Below are 14,907 nucleotides of genomic sequence, written 5' to 3'. Positions count from 1 at the left end.
GGTAGGCGAGCGCAAATGACACGGATAGCCATTCGTATAAGTAAGTAGATACTTAGGTACTTGGCAGTAAGTAGGTCAAGTAAGTAGGTAAGTAGTAAGGCAATAAGGTACCTAGGTACCTGGTAGCAGAAACGCATGGCTGCTGCAAAGACAGAGATGGCCTCGCTGGCTGGCTGCCTCGGGTTTAGGCTCCTCCTCCTCCTACTTACTCCTCCTCCAACAAGCCACCCCAGCACTCCACCTTTTCCGTATGCACCACCCTGCCTGCCTGCCTGCCTGCAGTCGCCGCCGCCGCCGCTCGTCCTCCGCGACGCTTTTTCTCTTCTGACCCTGCGCTGCGCATCAATTGATCACTTCTGATTCCCAGGCGCACGCCCATACTACCTAGCTATCCGTACGCCCTCCTCGTACCAGTTGCCGTGTACCTGTACTGCAGCCCTGCGCATATTCTCTCGACCTAGAGAGATCCCGCCGTCGTAGGCTCCCAACGGTACCGCTCACGGCGAGCCGCCCGTCGCATCGTCCACGCGCGCCTCCTCTCCCGTCTCCCTCACCAGCGTCGCGAGAACAATTGATTCCAGGTACGGAGTGCCGTCCCTTTGCAAATATGCCCGGCATCTTTCCCTTGTCCCGGTGCCATGTCATCGCTAGTTTGCCAACAGCGGCGTTGGGGGCGCGCCAGCGCATGCTCGCTCCCAACACCCCTCCACCCCTCCCTCCCTCTCTCCCTCTGCAGCACCTTGGGAACCCAACCTGCTTCTCCCGTGCTGTCGGGAGAACTCTCTCGCACCCATTACGTCCATCGTCTGGCCGTGATTGACCCGTCCTCAACCGTGCCCCGAGGACCTGGAGCCGCCGGCCCCTGCCACCCGAGGCTAATGCAAATCAGCGCACCTTTGTACTGACTGACTGACTGACTGGCTTCTCGCAGTGACGCAGCCCTCTTCGCCTCTCGAGCCAACCCGATTTCGACCCGCACCCCCCCTCCTCCATCTGACTGAACCCGGAAACTCCAGCCCACGACCCGTGGCAAAAGGGAATTTACAGCCGGAGCGAGTGCTGTCTCGGCCCAATCGTTGCGCAAAAATCAACACTCTCTGATTCACCGTCGCCGTTGCCAAGGCCCCAAAACAGCCAAATATGTCGGAGCCCGCTCAATCGCCCCCCAAGGATGCCGAGCAACCTGTTCAATCCCCTGGAGACGACGGACAAATGGACGACTCACAGGATCCCACCGGCGTCTACGACTTTGACGGCGTCAAGGAACAGGACAGATGGCTGCCCATCGCCAATGGTACGTCGTCGTAGCTGGCAGTCGCTAAACCACGAGGGCTGCCACCGTGCTAACAAACGACCCTAGTCGCGCGTATCATGAAGAACGCTCTACCTGATAACGCCAAGATCGCGAAAGAGGCGAAGGAGTGCATGCAAGAATGTGTTAGTGAATTCATATCTTTCATCACCAGCGAAGGTAAGTCGCCCCGTCACTGCGCAGCATCGCTCTTGGCGGCAAGCTGACAAGATGGGTCCAGCCTCGGAGAAATGTCAACAAGAGAAGCGCAAGACTGTCAACGGCGAGGACATCCTATTTGCCATGACGTCGCTCGGGTTTGAAAATTATGCCGAGGCGCTCAAGGTGTATCTGTCCAAGTACAGAGAGGTAAGCACGCACTGTGCGGGCTGATGAAGGCAGAACACTGACCAGTATTCAGCAACAAAACGCAACCAACCGTGAACGGGCTGCCGAGAATGTTCCTTGGGGAGGCTCCGTAGCCGGCGGCGAGCGGCCCGAGAGCGCCGGACCCGCGGCTGCTGGATCCGGCACTGGGGAGTTTGCCGACGGTGCAAGCGGCGCCGAGGCCCCGGCCGACCCCAACTACATGTACAGCTCTGGCGGCACTGCACACAACGGATCTGCCCCGGCCACGGGACCCGGCGAGGGGTACTAGGACGCCGGCTCGCTCTAGTGACGAAGGGATGCCGCTCATGTGTATTATGGCTTGTATGGCGACATGTATTGTTGCCACCAGAATTGGGATACCTCTTTTGTCTTGATTGCGAAATCGCATCAAGAACGTGGCGCTCCTTGTGTTTTTGTTTCTTGATTTTCTGCTGCCATGCATTTGCTTGGTATGACTTTGCTTATTTTGAGCCGTTACTTGGGCTTGCAAACCGGCTTCCTATACAATAGATTTCGTTGATACTGCCTTGGTCCATTTGGTGGAAAGAGGGGTGGAAAGGATATGGTTGTCGCTGCGAGGCGGCAAAAAGACATCCAAGATGAGAATTATAAGATAGGACTTGCCACATACCGAGCGGTTGTTCGGTGGCAAGTGGCGAGCTCCAGGTATCTGTAGCTTCATATCGGTAGTGTGGTTGGTTTGGGTATACTGGCTGAAACCACCACCAGTGTAACCTGTCAAATTTGTTGATTCAATGGATTGCTGGGAAAGGCGTCAGGTTAAAAAGAGGCCCCCAATTCAAGTACGGAAATGTTTTCATTTTGAAGCAATTCGTTTGACATATTCATAATATACTGCCGGCAATGTCAGGGACTCGGCGTCATTCGTCATTTGGCGATGCACCCCCAGTGCACGGACCATGATGATGGTGTGTTGGCGGCGGCGCGGGTTGGCGGGCAAGGCGAGGGGAGGGGCACGTGTGTGGCCCCATCTTTCCGAGAAAAAATTCCCATCAACGACCAAAAATTTCCAGCATCCTTCGCACACAGCCGCCCTCCCCCAATTCACCCTGCATCCAGACAGTTGCTTTCCCATCGCCTAACAGCGCTCTGGGAATAAATGCACAGCGGAAGCAAATGCTAGAACTCCGCTGCATGATACAATTATTATGATAACATCAACCTGGCCTCTCTTAAAACGCAGTGATTCTTCTACATGCCTAGACCTTAGCCGCCCGACCGTTGCTGGGGGGAAAATTCACAAGACTACCTAGTCACAGCCACGGGACAACGAGAAAACAAAACTCTGCCTCAGTGTCGCACGGCGTGTGCGCGGCTAATAGAGGAAGATAAAAAATCCCCAGAAAAGAAGCAAGGCAAAAAAAAAAAAAGCAAACACCACACGATACACAAGATTACATACCCCATGCGACCGTTCTCGCCCGCTGCCAGAGTGTTGCCTGGCTCTGTGTCGCAGACTTCGACGCCTGTCAAGTCTATTCTCAAAACCGCCTCTGTCCTCGGCCGCCGCAAGTACCAGCATGAGGCAGGCTCTGACACGCTCGAAGCCCCCGACAGCCCGACGAAGCGACGCAAAGTCTTTTTCGACGACATTCGGAACATCACATACGAGGTCGGCCGCCGTACCATGGAGGAGGTCAAGTTGGAGGTCCGGACCGCCCTCGAGGGCCACCTGCGTGGCAACGACGGCCAGTACGACACGCTCAAGGAAATGTTTGCCAACGACAAGCAGCGCTACCTGCCCCCCGTCGTCGGCGAGGAGGACGACACCCTCAAGCCCCACGAGCTGCAGGTCTACGTAATGGCCCTGACGAGTTGTGTCCCGATCCTCAAGAACAGGGACTGCAACGGCCTCGTGCGTGTGATCCTGCAGTGCTCATGGCTCGGCAGAGACGACGCTTTTGTCAAGTCTTTTACGCACTTCCTCGCCGCTCTGGTCAGTGCGCAAGGTTCCTACCTTGGCGCCGTGCTCTCCATGCTTGTAGACAAGTTTTGCTTGACGCGCCAGTCAAACTGGAGTGTCCCCGACTTTCCGGAAGTCACCCGCGACGCCATGCGCAAGCGTCTACACTCCACGCTGCGCTATCTCTTGCAAATGTTTCCTTCGGCTGTCGCTGTTCTCGAGAATCTGTTGAGCGCCAAGTTTCCTTTCCCTGATGACTCGGTGCAGACACACATGGCATACATAAACAACCTACTCAAAGTTCAGGATTACCTACCTGATCTGCAGGATGAAATTCTCGACATCATACTCAACCGTGTCGTCAAGATTGATTCGCAAATGCAGCTAGACCTTGAGGATATTGACGATGACATCACCACCGCTGTGCTTTTCGCCCTCCGCGAACACCCGCACACCACATCCGATTGGGAACAGGACGAGCTCGATGACAGCGACAATGAATCCGTTGATAGCGAAGACCTCGACTTTGACGAAGAGGCGACGAGAATCAAGACTGTCAAGGACAACGTCGAAAAGATGGACGCTGTCCTCGATACCCTGTTCAAGTTCTACACGCCCTACTTCCTCAATCCCGGCTCAGACAAGGCCTTTGACGCCTTTACTATTATCCTCCGCGAGTTTGACCACATGGTTCTCCCCACATATAAATCTCGCCACACGCAATTTCTCATCTTCCACTTCGCGCAGCAGCACGAGCGCCTCACCGATGCGTTTTGCGGGCAGCTCATTGCCACTGCCTTCCAGAGCAATACACCCAACGTGCTGAAGCAAGCTGCCGCTGCCTACCTCGCTAGCTTCGTCGCACGTGGCGCCCATGTGCCTCGCAGCCTGGTGCGTACCATTTTTGCCCTGCTGCTGCACCATCTCGAGCAGTACCGTCGCAAGTACGAGCCCATCTGCCGTGGCCCCGATTTGAAGCGATTTCACCCCTACTATAGTCTGGTGCAAGCCACGCTGTACATCTTCTGCTTCCGCTGGCAGGACCTCATCGTGGCAGCCCCAGATGCCGTCGATGTGGACGACGCAGCCTCCTATATTGGCCAGGATCTGGAGTGGATCGGCAGCTCGCGCAAGGACCTCACTGTGCAAATCTTTGGCAAGCTGAACCCACTTAAGGTGTGTGCGCCCGTCATTGTCGAAGAGTTCGCCAGGCTGGCCCATCGTCTCAACTTCATGTACGTCTACCCGCTGGTAGAGAGCAACAAGCGTGTGCGCCTCACACAGTTCCTATCGTCGACGTACGCCACGGGCGGCGCGCTACGCGATGCCGGCTACGACGGCCAGGATGAAAGCTTCCACCAGCTCGACCCATACTTTCCCTTTGACCCGTACCAGCTGCCTGTCAGCAAACGCTGGCTCGACAACGACTACGTGCATTGGAAGTCGGTACCTGGCCTGAACGCGGACGAGGACAGCGATGACAGCGATGACATGGACGACGACGAGGAGGAGCTAGAGGAGGCCACCGCGACAGACAGCGACGGCGACGATTTTGATTAAAGTACAACAACAAACGCTGCAAAAGAGAGCCTGTATTTGAACTGAACAGACCGGATTTATGGGGGTACATATATACCAACAGGACGACTTTGCTTTTTTTTTTCTCACGGAAAGAGCTCATGAAGATCATGACTGGCATTGTCTTGTTTGCATTTTAGCGCGGAGTTTGTTAAGGAAAAGAATATTGGCTTATGTATACCTTTTCTTTATATCGATAGAATATATCTGGCTTTCAAAAACCTGCGCCTTCCCTCGGGTGATCTGTAGTCTTGACTGCGGCTCCTGCGACCCTTACAACGTGGGGATTCTACCGGACTGGCGAGAGAAGGCATGCTGCGGCGCTGAATACTCGTCTTTTTCGTTGCAAGATTTGTCGTTCAAACTAGCCGAGTGTAACCTGTTCAGCAAAAAGCAACCTTGCAATTGCACCCTGCAGTAAATACGAAGAAGAAATCAAAGTTACTCGAAGTTTGGATAGAGAAACTGCTGGCTTTCTAGGCGCTTCTCCTCCAATTTTGGCCACAGATATCAACTCAACAGTGTAGTACAGTGCAATGCTGCGAACGGCTAGCTCAGAAACCTACAAGATGACTGGACGAGGAATTATCATGCTTCAAATGAGAATCATTGTACACAGTTCATACCTTTTATTAGTATTTCAATTGCCTCCCAATGAGAGCAGACGATTTGTGGTCGGGCACTACGCCCGTACGTAACGGTTACATTGAATCACCTGTATCTTCTCACCACCTCCTATGGCGTACAACAATCGATTCACATTGGAATTCTCTTTTCAAGCCACCTAGGAAGCCGTCAAGACGCCACCGTTGCAACCCGATGCCAGATGCTTGGGTGATCTTAGCTGTACAGCTAAAAATAAGGTTTGAGCAGGGCTCGCTCTCCAGAGTAAGAAGCCGGCCACCGACAGTCAGGCGGGTTGGAATAGTGGCTGAAGAAACGTGGCGCCAAGGCTGCGTGTGCGACCTCATCTCAGTGATAAGACTACTGAGTAGAGTTATTTGCAATTGCCTGCTATGCACAATTCAACTCTGCGGGACCCGAAATACTATACGGTAAGTAATGACTACTACTAATTCGGGTTTCTACGGCTGGGAACCACTATTGCGACAGAACCCGGAGGGGCTTTGAATCTGAACAGGCCAAATGGTCGTTTTTAGTAGCCGACTTAGCGGCCGGTAATTAAAAGCCCCTTGAGTCGATGACCACTGCATTGCCTTGCATGGCTTTTGTGGTCTACGACTTCAAATCTGCTCGAATTGAATACAAAAATATATGTGTGTACATATGAGTGTATCCGGATTGTCGAAATATTTTATCCAAAATATCTATGACATGATTGTTTATCGCGCATTGGAACAAGCCGAATAGGACTCTTCTCCACAACACGTGACTGAAACCAGCGGAGGTCAAATTTACAATAAGCGACCGCTGATTGGCCAGGGCACCCGAGAGCACAGGCTTGGGGTGTAATAGCCGAGGGAAGCCAACAATCCATCTTCTCTCACCTCTCGCCGTCATAACCTTAGCAGCTACCTTTCCTGACGAGACAAACTTGCCCATCGCGCAAACGGTCAATTCAATTCCCCTCGTGTATGCTTTGCCGTCTCCGTTGGCTGCATTCACCCTAACCGGCTCTCTTGCGTCTACCTCTTATTCCTCCCACCGGCTCAGAAAGTAAAAAAACTACCATGGCAGCTCTTCGCCACTCGACGCGAATCCTCGGCACGGCCAGGACAGCGTCCATTCGCCCCAGCGTCGCCTTTTCGCGCTCCATGGCCACTGTCAGCGAGGTCGAGGAGCAGAAGCCTCGCATGAAGACCTTCCAGATCTACCGTTGGAACCCCGACACGCCCACCGAGAAGCCGCGCCTGCAGAGCTACACCATCGACCTCAACAAGACCGGCCCCATGATGCTCGACGCCATCATCCGCATCAAGAACGAGCTCGACCCAACCCTGACATTCCGCAGAAGTTGCCGTGAGGGTATCTGCGGCTCTTGCGCCATGAACATCAACGGCCAAAACACCCTGGCCTGCCTCTGTATGACGCCAGTCCTTTCACGTGCCGAAGCTGACGGCCCGGGCAATGTTTCCAGTGTCCGGGCCAATTGACGGCAGAACTTTGGAGGACTGCGTTGCTAACGACTTACTTTAGGCCGAATCCCTGCTGAATCTGCCTCCGACGTCAAGATCTACCCTCTCCCTCACACCTACGTCGTCAAGGACCTCGTTCCTGACCTGACGCATTTCTACAAGCAATACAAGTCCATCAAGCCTTACCTTCAGCGCGATACCCCTGCACCCGACGTACGTGTTGCTTTTTGTTAATCTTACTTCTATCAACCAACGCAGACACTAACGTACGAATACAGGGCAAGGAATACCGTCAGAGCAAGGAGGACCGCAAGAAGCTGGACGGCCTGTACGAGTGCATTCTTTGCGCCTGCTGCTCGACCTCGTGCCCTTCATACTGGTGGAACTCGGAGGAGTATCTCGGCCCTGCTATCCTCCTCCAGTCGTACCGCTGGCTCGCCGACTCGCGCGACGAGCGCACCGCCGAGCGCCAAGCCAACCTCGAAAACAACATGAGCCTGTACCGTTGCCACACTATTCTCAACTGCACAAAGGCCTGTCCCAAGGGCCTCAACCCCGGCAAGGCCGTTGCCGAGATCAAGAAGCAAATGTCTCTCGGCGCGTAACCGAGGGGCACTTTTCTTTGGAATGTATGGCGAGGAGGGACTAACACGACACTGAGGCGGCGATTCCGCCATTGGCATCAATGCTAATTTGGAGAGCGATGGGAACTTTTTTTTTTGACACATTTCTGTATTTTAACTGGAAAACCGGTGGGCGAGGGCACTCGAACAAGCAGTCTCTTTTGTTTTACCTTTGTTATTTAAAGAATATGCATTCAAATAACCTGCCACAATAGAAGACAATGAATACTGTGTTTACGACAATCAATGGTGACTGATATAATGGGAAAATTAAGGCGACATTGATTTCATATTTGTTGGTCCCTTTGGAGACTCGCCTTGGACCTGAGCTTGTTGTTCCACGGGTATCAGTTCCTCCCAAGACAGACCGCGTCCTCCAAGGGCTGTTGGCTTGTAGGCAAACACGGCAACACTGCCATACGTATATCGGGAGTCCAAATCAACCGTCCACAGCCTATCGAAATTGTTCGGAAGCAGAGTGCGACCGGATGGCAATGCGGCCTCCTCAATCTCCATGGTGCGCTTTGCGAGGCCACATATCAGCCTCGGGTCCCACACACCTTCTTTGCGACGATATCTTGCCAGCAGGTCAATACACCACCGTCGATATTCGCGATGCCTGCATTTCTTTCCGACGAGCCAGAGCTGCGGAAGGATTTCCATGTCAAAGGTAAAGTTGCCGGCTTCGCGGCCTGGCGTGTAAGACGCGCGCGACGCCGAATATAGCGCCACGTACTCCTCGCAGAGAACGAGGACGGCCCGGAATTCGTGAAAACACGCGTCGTATCCGGACTCGTCTGCATCGAGACAAGTGCGAAGCAGTATGACCAGTGCCAGGGACTGGCTCTCGAGAACAATATGTATCATGCGCAGGCTTGCCTCCTCTGCCAGTTCACTTGGTGAGGCGGCAAGCGTGGCTTGAAAAGAAGCGCACCACGAATGAATACGCCCCAAATGCTCGTCGCGCCTACGAAAACATTCGGGGGACGGAAGGTCCTGTCTGTCTCTATGCCCGCCTACCTCGGCCGCAAATCTCAACGTATTCCCGGCGAGGATCGAGAGGGACATTCGCGCCTCGTCAATGTCCCGAAACGGGATCACGGCGTCGACTGCGGGTTGCCCGACCCGCGATGAGACTGCAACACTGATCCTCTCCTCTAGTAGAGTTTCCGTCCGCCCATAGAAAAAGACGGCAATTGTCAGGCGGTAGAATCCGGAGACTAGGGACGACATGGCGCCATTGGCCGCTGTCGCCGACCAGCCTGGCAAGCAGAGACTCCCGCCGCTGCGCTCGATGCTCTGCTCTCTCGCGAGGATCCCGAGCCCGTGTTCGATGTGGCAAACTGCGCCGTCATAGTCGCACTGCACCATATTCAACGCCGCAAATAGAATGCAGCAAATTAGCGCGGCGGGAACCGCGACCCTGCCGCGCTCATCTATCGCTTGCTGAAGTGCTCTCACAGAGGCTGAGTACGCAGCCGTCACTGCCGTGTATTCTGTGGTGTTCGGGACGGATGCAAGAACATCCATGTGTGAAGCTGGCAGCTGTGTACGTGCAGCTGGCCCATGGAGGGAAGTTCGGAATGCGGCCTCGTGCATTGAACTGAAAGCTACTACCGCCGACATGACTGCGTCCTCTTGCTGGCCGAGCTGTACGATGAGCGCTTTGATCCATTGGAACTGGCTACCACCAAACACTGGTTCGAAGCAGCAATGGTAAAAGTATTCCCAGCTGCGAGTGTGCGTGGAAGAAGAATGGCAGACCAGCGATTGAGCAGGCGGTGGCGGCGCCACCGGCATCCCGTGGCACTGTCGCCAGCCTCGGATGCGGATTTGGGGACCTGATGCATAGCCATCACATTTGCGACCTGTCGAGGTGCATTTTTTACAGCTAGGTTTTGCTTCGTCGCATTTAATTTTCCGTATTCTTGCATCAAAAAGGTTTAGTATCGCACAGCTTGCGCCTGCGGTCAAGGGCTATAGGGTAAGGACGAACTTGCAAGTTGAGCAGCCATTCTTGGAACGACTTCCACCAATGCGAATTTGCTTGGAGCGTTGAGATGAAGTGTTTATGGAGTGGAAGGCCATCCTGAGCTCGGATTAGCCCTCAAAGTGGATATCTTGAAGGACCGCATGCGATGCTGAAGAAGCAATGTGAGGCCCGGGTCGTTCTTGATCGACACACTCATTTGTTTAAAACTGGCTGTGAATGCACGGCGGAACATGCAGAGTCAAATGCGGAAAACCGGACAAAAAAAAAAAAATAACCTTCTATCGACGATTGTGTCGTTAGAACAAGCCGTGGAAGATCTTGATGGCCTGGCTTGCAAAGTGCTAGGTTCAAGCCAGTATGTCGGAGATGACGCAGACCAGGCTGTGATGGGGGATGGTGCAAAGCAGGGCTGACGCAAGTTACCGACACGACCCGACAGATATTCCAGATCGTGCCAAGTAAAATACGACAACTACACAAAGCGGGTAGTTGAGCTGCTTACATTTGCTGGTGCAAAAGGAGGCTGACGACACTTGGGCTCGCTTCTGAGAGGCCAAGTCGGGCTGCGGCTCCGCCACGCCACTCTACATGGAGAGTGGAAGTAGTTAGCTCGATGTAGATTAGGCCGCTCGGGTTTGGACAAATATTGCCTAGTATCTGACGAGCGAGCCAATTGCAGAAGAGAGACATTCTGGACGGTGCAGGGGGGGCTGCAGAGACAGATTCGATGCAGTAGTTGTATAAGAACACTGACAAAGAACTCGGTATCCTGCTTTTGTAGTTGAAATCAACTTTTTTTTTTTTTTGAATACGGCTCAAAAGAACTACGTATCACATTAGTTACATGGAGAGTCCATCAAGAGTATATCAAGCCACATTTGCCTGGGCATACAAAGCCCAATACACCACTATACTATTCACGACATGCCTGGCTCAAAACTCACAGAAGACCGCGAGCCGGCAGCAACAGCAAATGTGCAACACACAATATTAGAACAGGCAGAAGCAGTTCTTGCCGGAGAGACAGGCGCCGGTGTAATACAGACAGAAGGACCCATCCTCGAAGAGACTGATCTTCTCTCCGCCGACGCCGGTCCCAATGACTATCCCCCACCCGCGTACGGCGATGCTGCTGGGGAGATTCGAGCGCAGAAAGACGGGCTGGGAACCAGCGCCAACGTGACCGAGGATGGGCGTGTCAACATCCGAATCAATCAGCTCAACAGACGGCTCTCCCAAATCTTCACGCCCGCCATCGTCCAGCAGGCACAGAGCGTGCAAGACCACCCCCCGCCTCCCCCGCCGTACGTGCCCGCGTCCCTGGGAGGCAGCGAAGGAGTTGCGCCGCCGCCGCCGCTGAATGTCGCGGTCCACGTCGTCGGGTCGCGCGGGGACGTGCAGCCGTTTGTCGCTCTCGGCAAAGTCTTGAAAGAGCGGTACGGGCACCGCGTCCGCCTCGCGACGCACCCAAACTTCCAGAGCTTCGTGCAGGAGAATGGGTTGGAGTTTTTCAGCATCGGCGGCGATCCCTCCCAGCTGATGGCCTTCATGGTGAGGAACCCGAGCCTCATGCCGGGCGTCCGGAGCGTGGTCAGCGGAGATGTCGGGCAGCGACGGAAAGACGTGGCCGGGTATATACAGGGCTGCTGGAGGTCGTGTTACGAGGCCGGCGACGGAATGCGCCGAGACTGTGCGGCCGGCGAGATTCCGGAGGACGAAGCAAAGCCTTTTGTTGCCGACTGCATCATCGCCAACCCTCCGAGCTTTGCTCATGTTCATTGTGCAGAGAAGCTCGGAATCCCGCTCCACATCATGTTTACCATGCCATATTCGCCGACACAAGCTTTTCCCCATCCGCTGGCCAACATCCAAGCGTCCAATGCGGACCCTCACCTCACCAACTACATAAGCTACGCAATGATTGAAATGCTCTCGTGGCAAGGACTGGGCGACATCATCAATCGATTTCGCGCCAAATGCCTCGGTTTGGATCCCATCAGTCGGATGTGGGCGCCCGGTATGCTGCAGCGTCTGAAAGTGCCCCATACGTACTGCTGGTCTCCCGCGCTTATACCCAAGCCAAAGGACTGGAACTCTTTGATATCCATTTCAGGGTTCTATTTTCTCAACTTGGCCTCCGAGTATACGCCAAGCCCCGAGCTTCAGGCATTCCTCGACAGAGGCCCACCGCCCGTCTACATTGGATTCGGCAGTATTGTGTTGGATGATCCTGACGCAATGACAGAACTGATATTTGGGGCCGCCAAAGAGACTGGACAGCGAGTGCTGCTCTCGAAGGGCTGGGGAGGCATGGGAGCAAATGAGCTTCATGTACCGGAAGGCGTCTTCATGCTAGGCAACGTGCCGCATGACTGGCTATTCAAGCGCGTCTCATGCGTTGTTCATCATGGAGGCGCCGGAACTACGGCTGCTGGTATCGCCGCTGGTCGACCGACTGTGGTCGTTCCCTTCTTTGGGGACCAGCCATTTTGGGGTGCCATGGTGGCCAGAGCTGGCGCTGGCCCGGATCCCATTCCCCATAGACGGCTAACGACACAAAAGCTGGCCGAGGCCATCAATTTCTGTCTGAAACCGGAGAGTCGAGCTCGAGCAAAGGATTTTGCTCGTAAGATTGCGCAGGAGCGAGGAGACGAAATGGGCGCGCAGCTCTTTCACCAGTTTCTCGAGGTTGATCGACTTCGTTGCACCCTTGCTCCGTCTCGACCTGCGGTGTGGCGCGTGAAGCGAACCCAAATTAGACTGAGCGCTTTCGCGGCCTGTACTCTGACAAACGAAAATCTTTTGGATTTTGACGATTTGAAGCTGTTCAGAGCGCAAGAATATGAGACGGACCAAGGCCCTTTGGATCCGATATCCGGAGGCTTCGTGGCGGCCTGCGGAGCATTCGGTGGCATGGCCATGGGGTTGGCAGATATCCCGTCAGAGACGGTGAGGGCTGCGCGATTGCCGTTCAAAAATAATCGCCAACGCTCGAAGCAATCAAATACGCTGGCATCTGCTAGTTCTGAAGTGTCGGATCACAGGCAGACATCATGTCCGAGTACACGTACAGAAGACGACCGAGCGAATTCGGGAGCTGCAGACTCTCAAACACGAGCCACCACCTCACATAGTAGCTCGGAATTATCAATAAACTCGGACTTTAAATCAGCTTTGGAGCTGAAAGAGAGCGAGCAAATAGATCCTGGCCGAACTCGAGTCCGCAGTCGAGATATTTCCAGCTCTAGCAATGATCACAACTTCATGCGCCCTACTGGCGTACATGTGAGTAGAGGACTCGGACGCTTCACAAGAGCACTCATCAAAGGACCGATGGACATATCAATGGGTCTCACAAAAGGATGCCATAATCTCCCAAGATTGTGGGGAGACGACACGGTCCGCCCGCATGCACAAGTCAGCGACTTCAAATCGGGCGCCAGGGCAGTAGGCAAAGAGTTTGGACTCGGATGGTATGACGGGATCACCGGTCTGGCCACCATGCCATGGAAGGGTGCCCAAAAGGAAGGTGCGGGCGGATTTGTCAAGGGAGTTGGCAAGGGTATGGCGGGATTCATCGCGAAGCCAACAGCTGGCCTGATGGGCGTACTTGGGTACGCAATGAAGGGGGTACATAAAGAAGTACAGGGCTTGTTTGGCACCAACGTGCAGAGCTACATTGTCGCGTCGCGAACTGCTCTAGGATACGAGGACTGGTTGGAGAGCAGTGATGCAGAAAAGCAGGAAGTCATTGTTCGCTGGAGGCTGGTTCAGAAGTATCTGAAAAAGAAGCGCGAGGGCGATGACATGCTGGAAAACATCTTGGATGCTCATGAAGCTGCCGGGATGAGAAAGGCTGCTGAGTCTTCTCATAGTCACATGTCTACGTCCAATGCCCATCAACACGATAACAGAGCTAGTATTCGCACTGCCGAGTCTGCACAGGGTTCAATGGCAGATTGCAATATCGCCAGAGAGTCAAACACTTCAGAGTATGCAAGAGATGGCCAATCCCCAGCAGATGAGATTCTAGATCAGCGAGTAGCTGAGGAGGAACTGCGGAGGGTTCTAGCCATCAGCGAAGCGGAGGCACGGCGACAAGAAAATAGCGATCTGGAGTATGAGGAGCAACTGAATCGAGCTATGGAGCAAAGCCTTGAAAATAATGAACCAGGGTCAACTCCGACTAACTCAAGGGAGAGAATGGGGAAAGAAAGAACCCCGATGACACCTTCAATCACAGATGTGGCTGAAGGCGTCATGACCGTCGCAACTGAGGAGAATGTCTCTGGCCATCTCGCCGGGATGACTGGGGCCAGTTTCGAGGCACAGGTGGGGATATGCGGAGAAAAGACAATTCAGGAGCAGACAGAAGAGGAGATTGTCATTGAGTATATTAAGAAACAAAGTTTGTTGGAGATGCAACATCGGAACAACGGACAAGGCTGCGCTGGGGTGGCCGGCCGGGCGACGAACCAAGTCCGTCCTGACTTATAGAGCAGCCCAGGATATTAGGCGGCACAATGGCTTGATAGTCATGATCCGTCGCGACGTCCAAGCACCACGGCTTTCATCATAATACAGCATGCAGGAGCTATCCTGACCAAAGTAGTCCATCCTGCTTAGTATTACACTATAACTGACTCTGCTTACTACTGATGGCCGCATGCAATGCAGATTTTCTGATGACAGACTGGCAGTGATGACCAAATACGAAAATTACGTTTCTGACGCCGGTAGTCCTTGTAGCGCCAATGTCAGTCGCCCTACAGATGATGTCAACTGTACATATATATGAAAGGAATTGCGAAACATACAATAAAATAATTTATCAACGAACTTGGCTGCGGTCATCATATGTATGCCATTTACCGGCAGTGTATTAACGAACCAAATACACATATCAATCATAATGTTGAAATTATCTAAATTCAAGCAGGCGCTGCACTGTTGAAGTGCCAGTTTCCATGATGCTTGGCCGAGTATCTGGCCCAACTGCTCACGCAGCATGA

At 53.7% G+C, this 14,907-nt stretch overlaps 5 protein-coding genes across 5 annotated transcripts; 4 read left to right on the top strand and 1 right to left on the bottom strand.

Moving 5' to 3' along the window:
* Nucleotides 1–1,140: 1,140 nt before the first annotated feature.
* V2A60_001359 (histone-fold-containing protein) lies at nt 1,141–1,949 on the top strand (the record flags this gene model as incomplete). The annotated part of the gene is made up of 4 exons (XM_083252720.1): nt 1,141–1,294; nt 1,361–1,471; nt 1,533–1,660; nt 1,713–1,949. 4 exons carry the CDS (start codon nt 1,141–1,143, stop codon nt 1,947–1,949), a joined length of 630 nt encoding a protein of 209 aa, XP_083108846.1.
* Nucleotides 1,950–3,107: 1,158 nt separating this feature from the next.
* V2A60_001358 (rDNA-binding RNA polymerase I transcriptional factor) lies at nt 3,108–5,165 on the top strand (the record flags this gene model as incomplete). The annotated part of the gene is made up of 1 exon (XM_083252719.1): nt 3,108–5,165. The coding sequence occupies one exon, from the start codon at nt 3,108–3,110 to the stop codon at nt 5,163–5,165; it is 2,058 nt and encodes a 685-aa protein (XP_083108845.1).
* A 1,709-nt stretch (nt 5,166–6,874) lies between these two features.
* V2A60_001357 (succinate dehydrogenase iron-sulfur protein subunit SDH2) lies at nt 6,875–7,884 on the top strand (the record flags this gene model as incomplete). Its single annotated transcript, XM_083252718.1, has 3 exons — nt 6,875–7,226; nt 7,341–7,492; nt 7,558–7,884. The coding sequence occupies 3 exons, from the start codon at nt 6,875–6,877 to the stop codon at nt 7,882–7,884; spliced, it is 831 nt and encodes a 276-aa protein (XP_083108844.1).
* A 288-nt stretch (nt 7,885–8,172) lies between these two features.
* On the bottom strand, nt 8,173–9,702 carry V2A60_001356 (uncharacterized protein; the record flags this gene model as incomplete). The annotated part of the gene is made up of 1 exon (XM_083252717.1): nt 8,173–9,702. One exon carries the CDS (start codon nt 9,700–9,702, stop codon nt 8,173–8,175), a length of 1,530 nt encoding a protein of 509 aa, XP_083108843.1.
* Nucleotides 9,703–10,819: 1,117 nt separating this feature from the next.
* Nucleotides 10,820–14,392, top strand: V2A60_001355 (putative glucosyl/glucuronosyl transferase; the record flags this gene model as incomplete). The annotated part of the gene is made up of 1 exon (XM_083252716.1): nt 10,820–14,392. One exon carries the CDS (start codon nt 10,820–10,822, stop codon nt 14,390–14,392), a length of 3,573 nt encoding a protein of 1,190 aa, XP_083108842.1.
* Nucleotides 14,393–14,907: the final 515 nt, after the last annotated feature.

The sequence above is a fragment of the Cordyceps javanica genome, chromosome 1 (genome assembly GCF_051103115.1).
Source record: "Cordyceps javanica chromosome 1, complete sequence".
Taxonomy (NCBI): Eukaryota; Fungi; Ascomycota; class Sordariomycetes; order Hypocreales; family Cordycipitaceae; genus Cordyceps; species Cordyceps javanica.
Note: the sequence above shows the minus strand (reverse complement) of the source record. Positions and strands in the feature narration are given on the sequence as shown.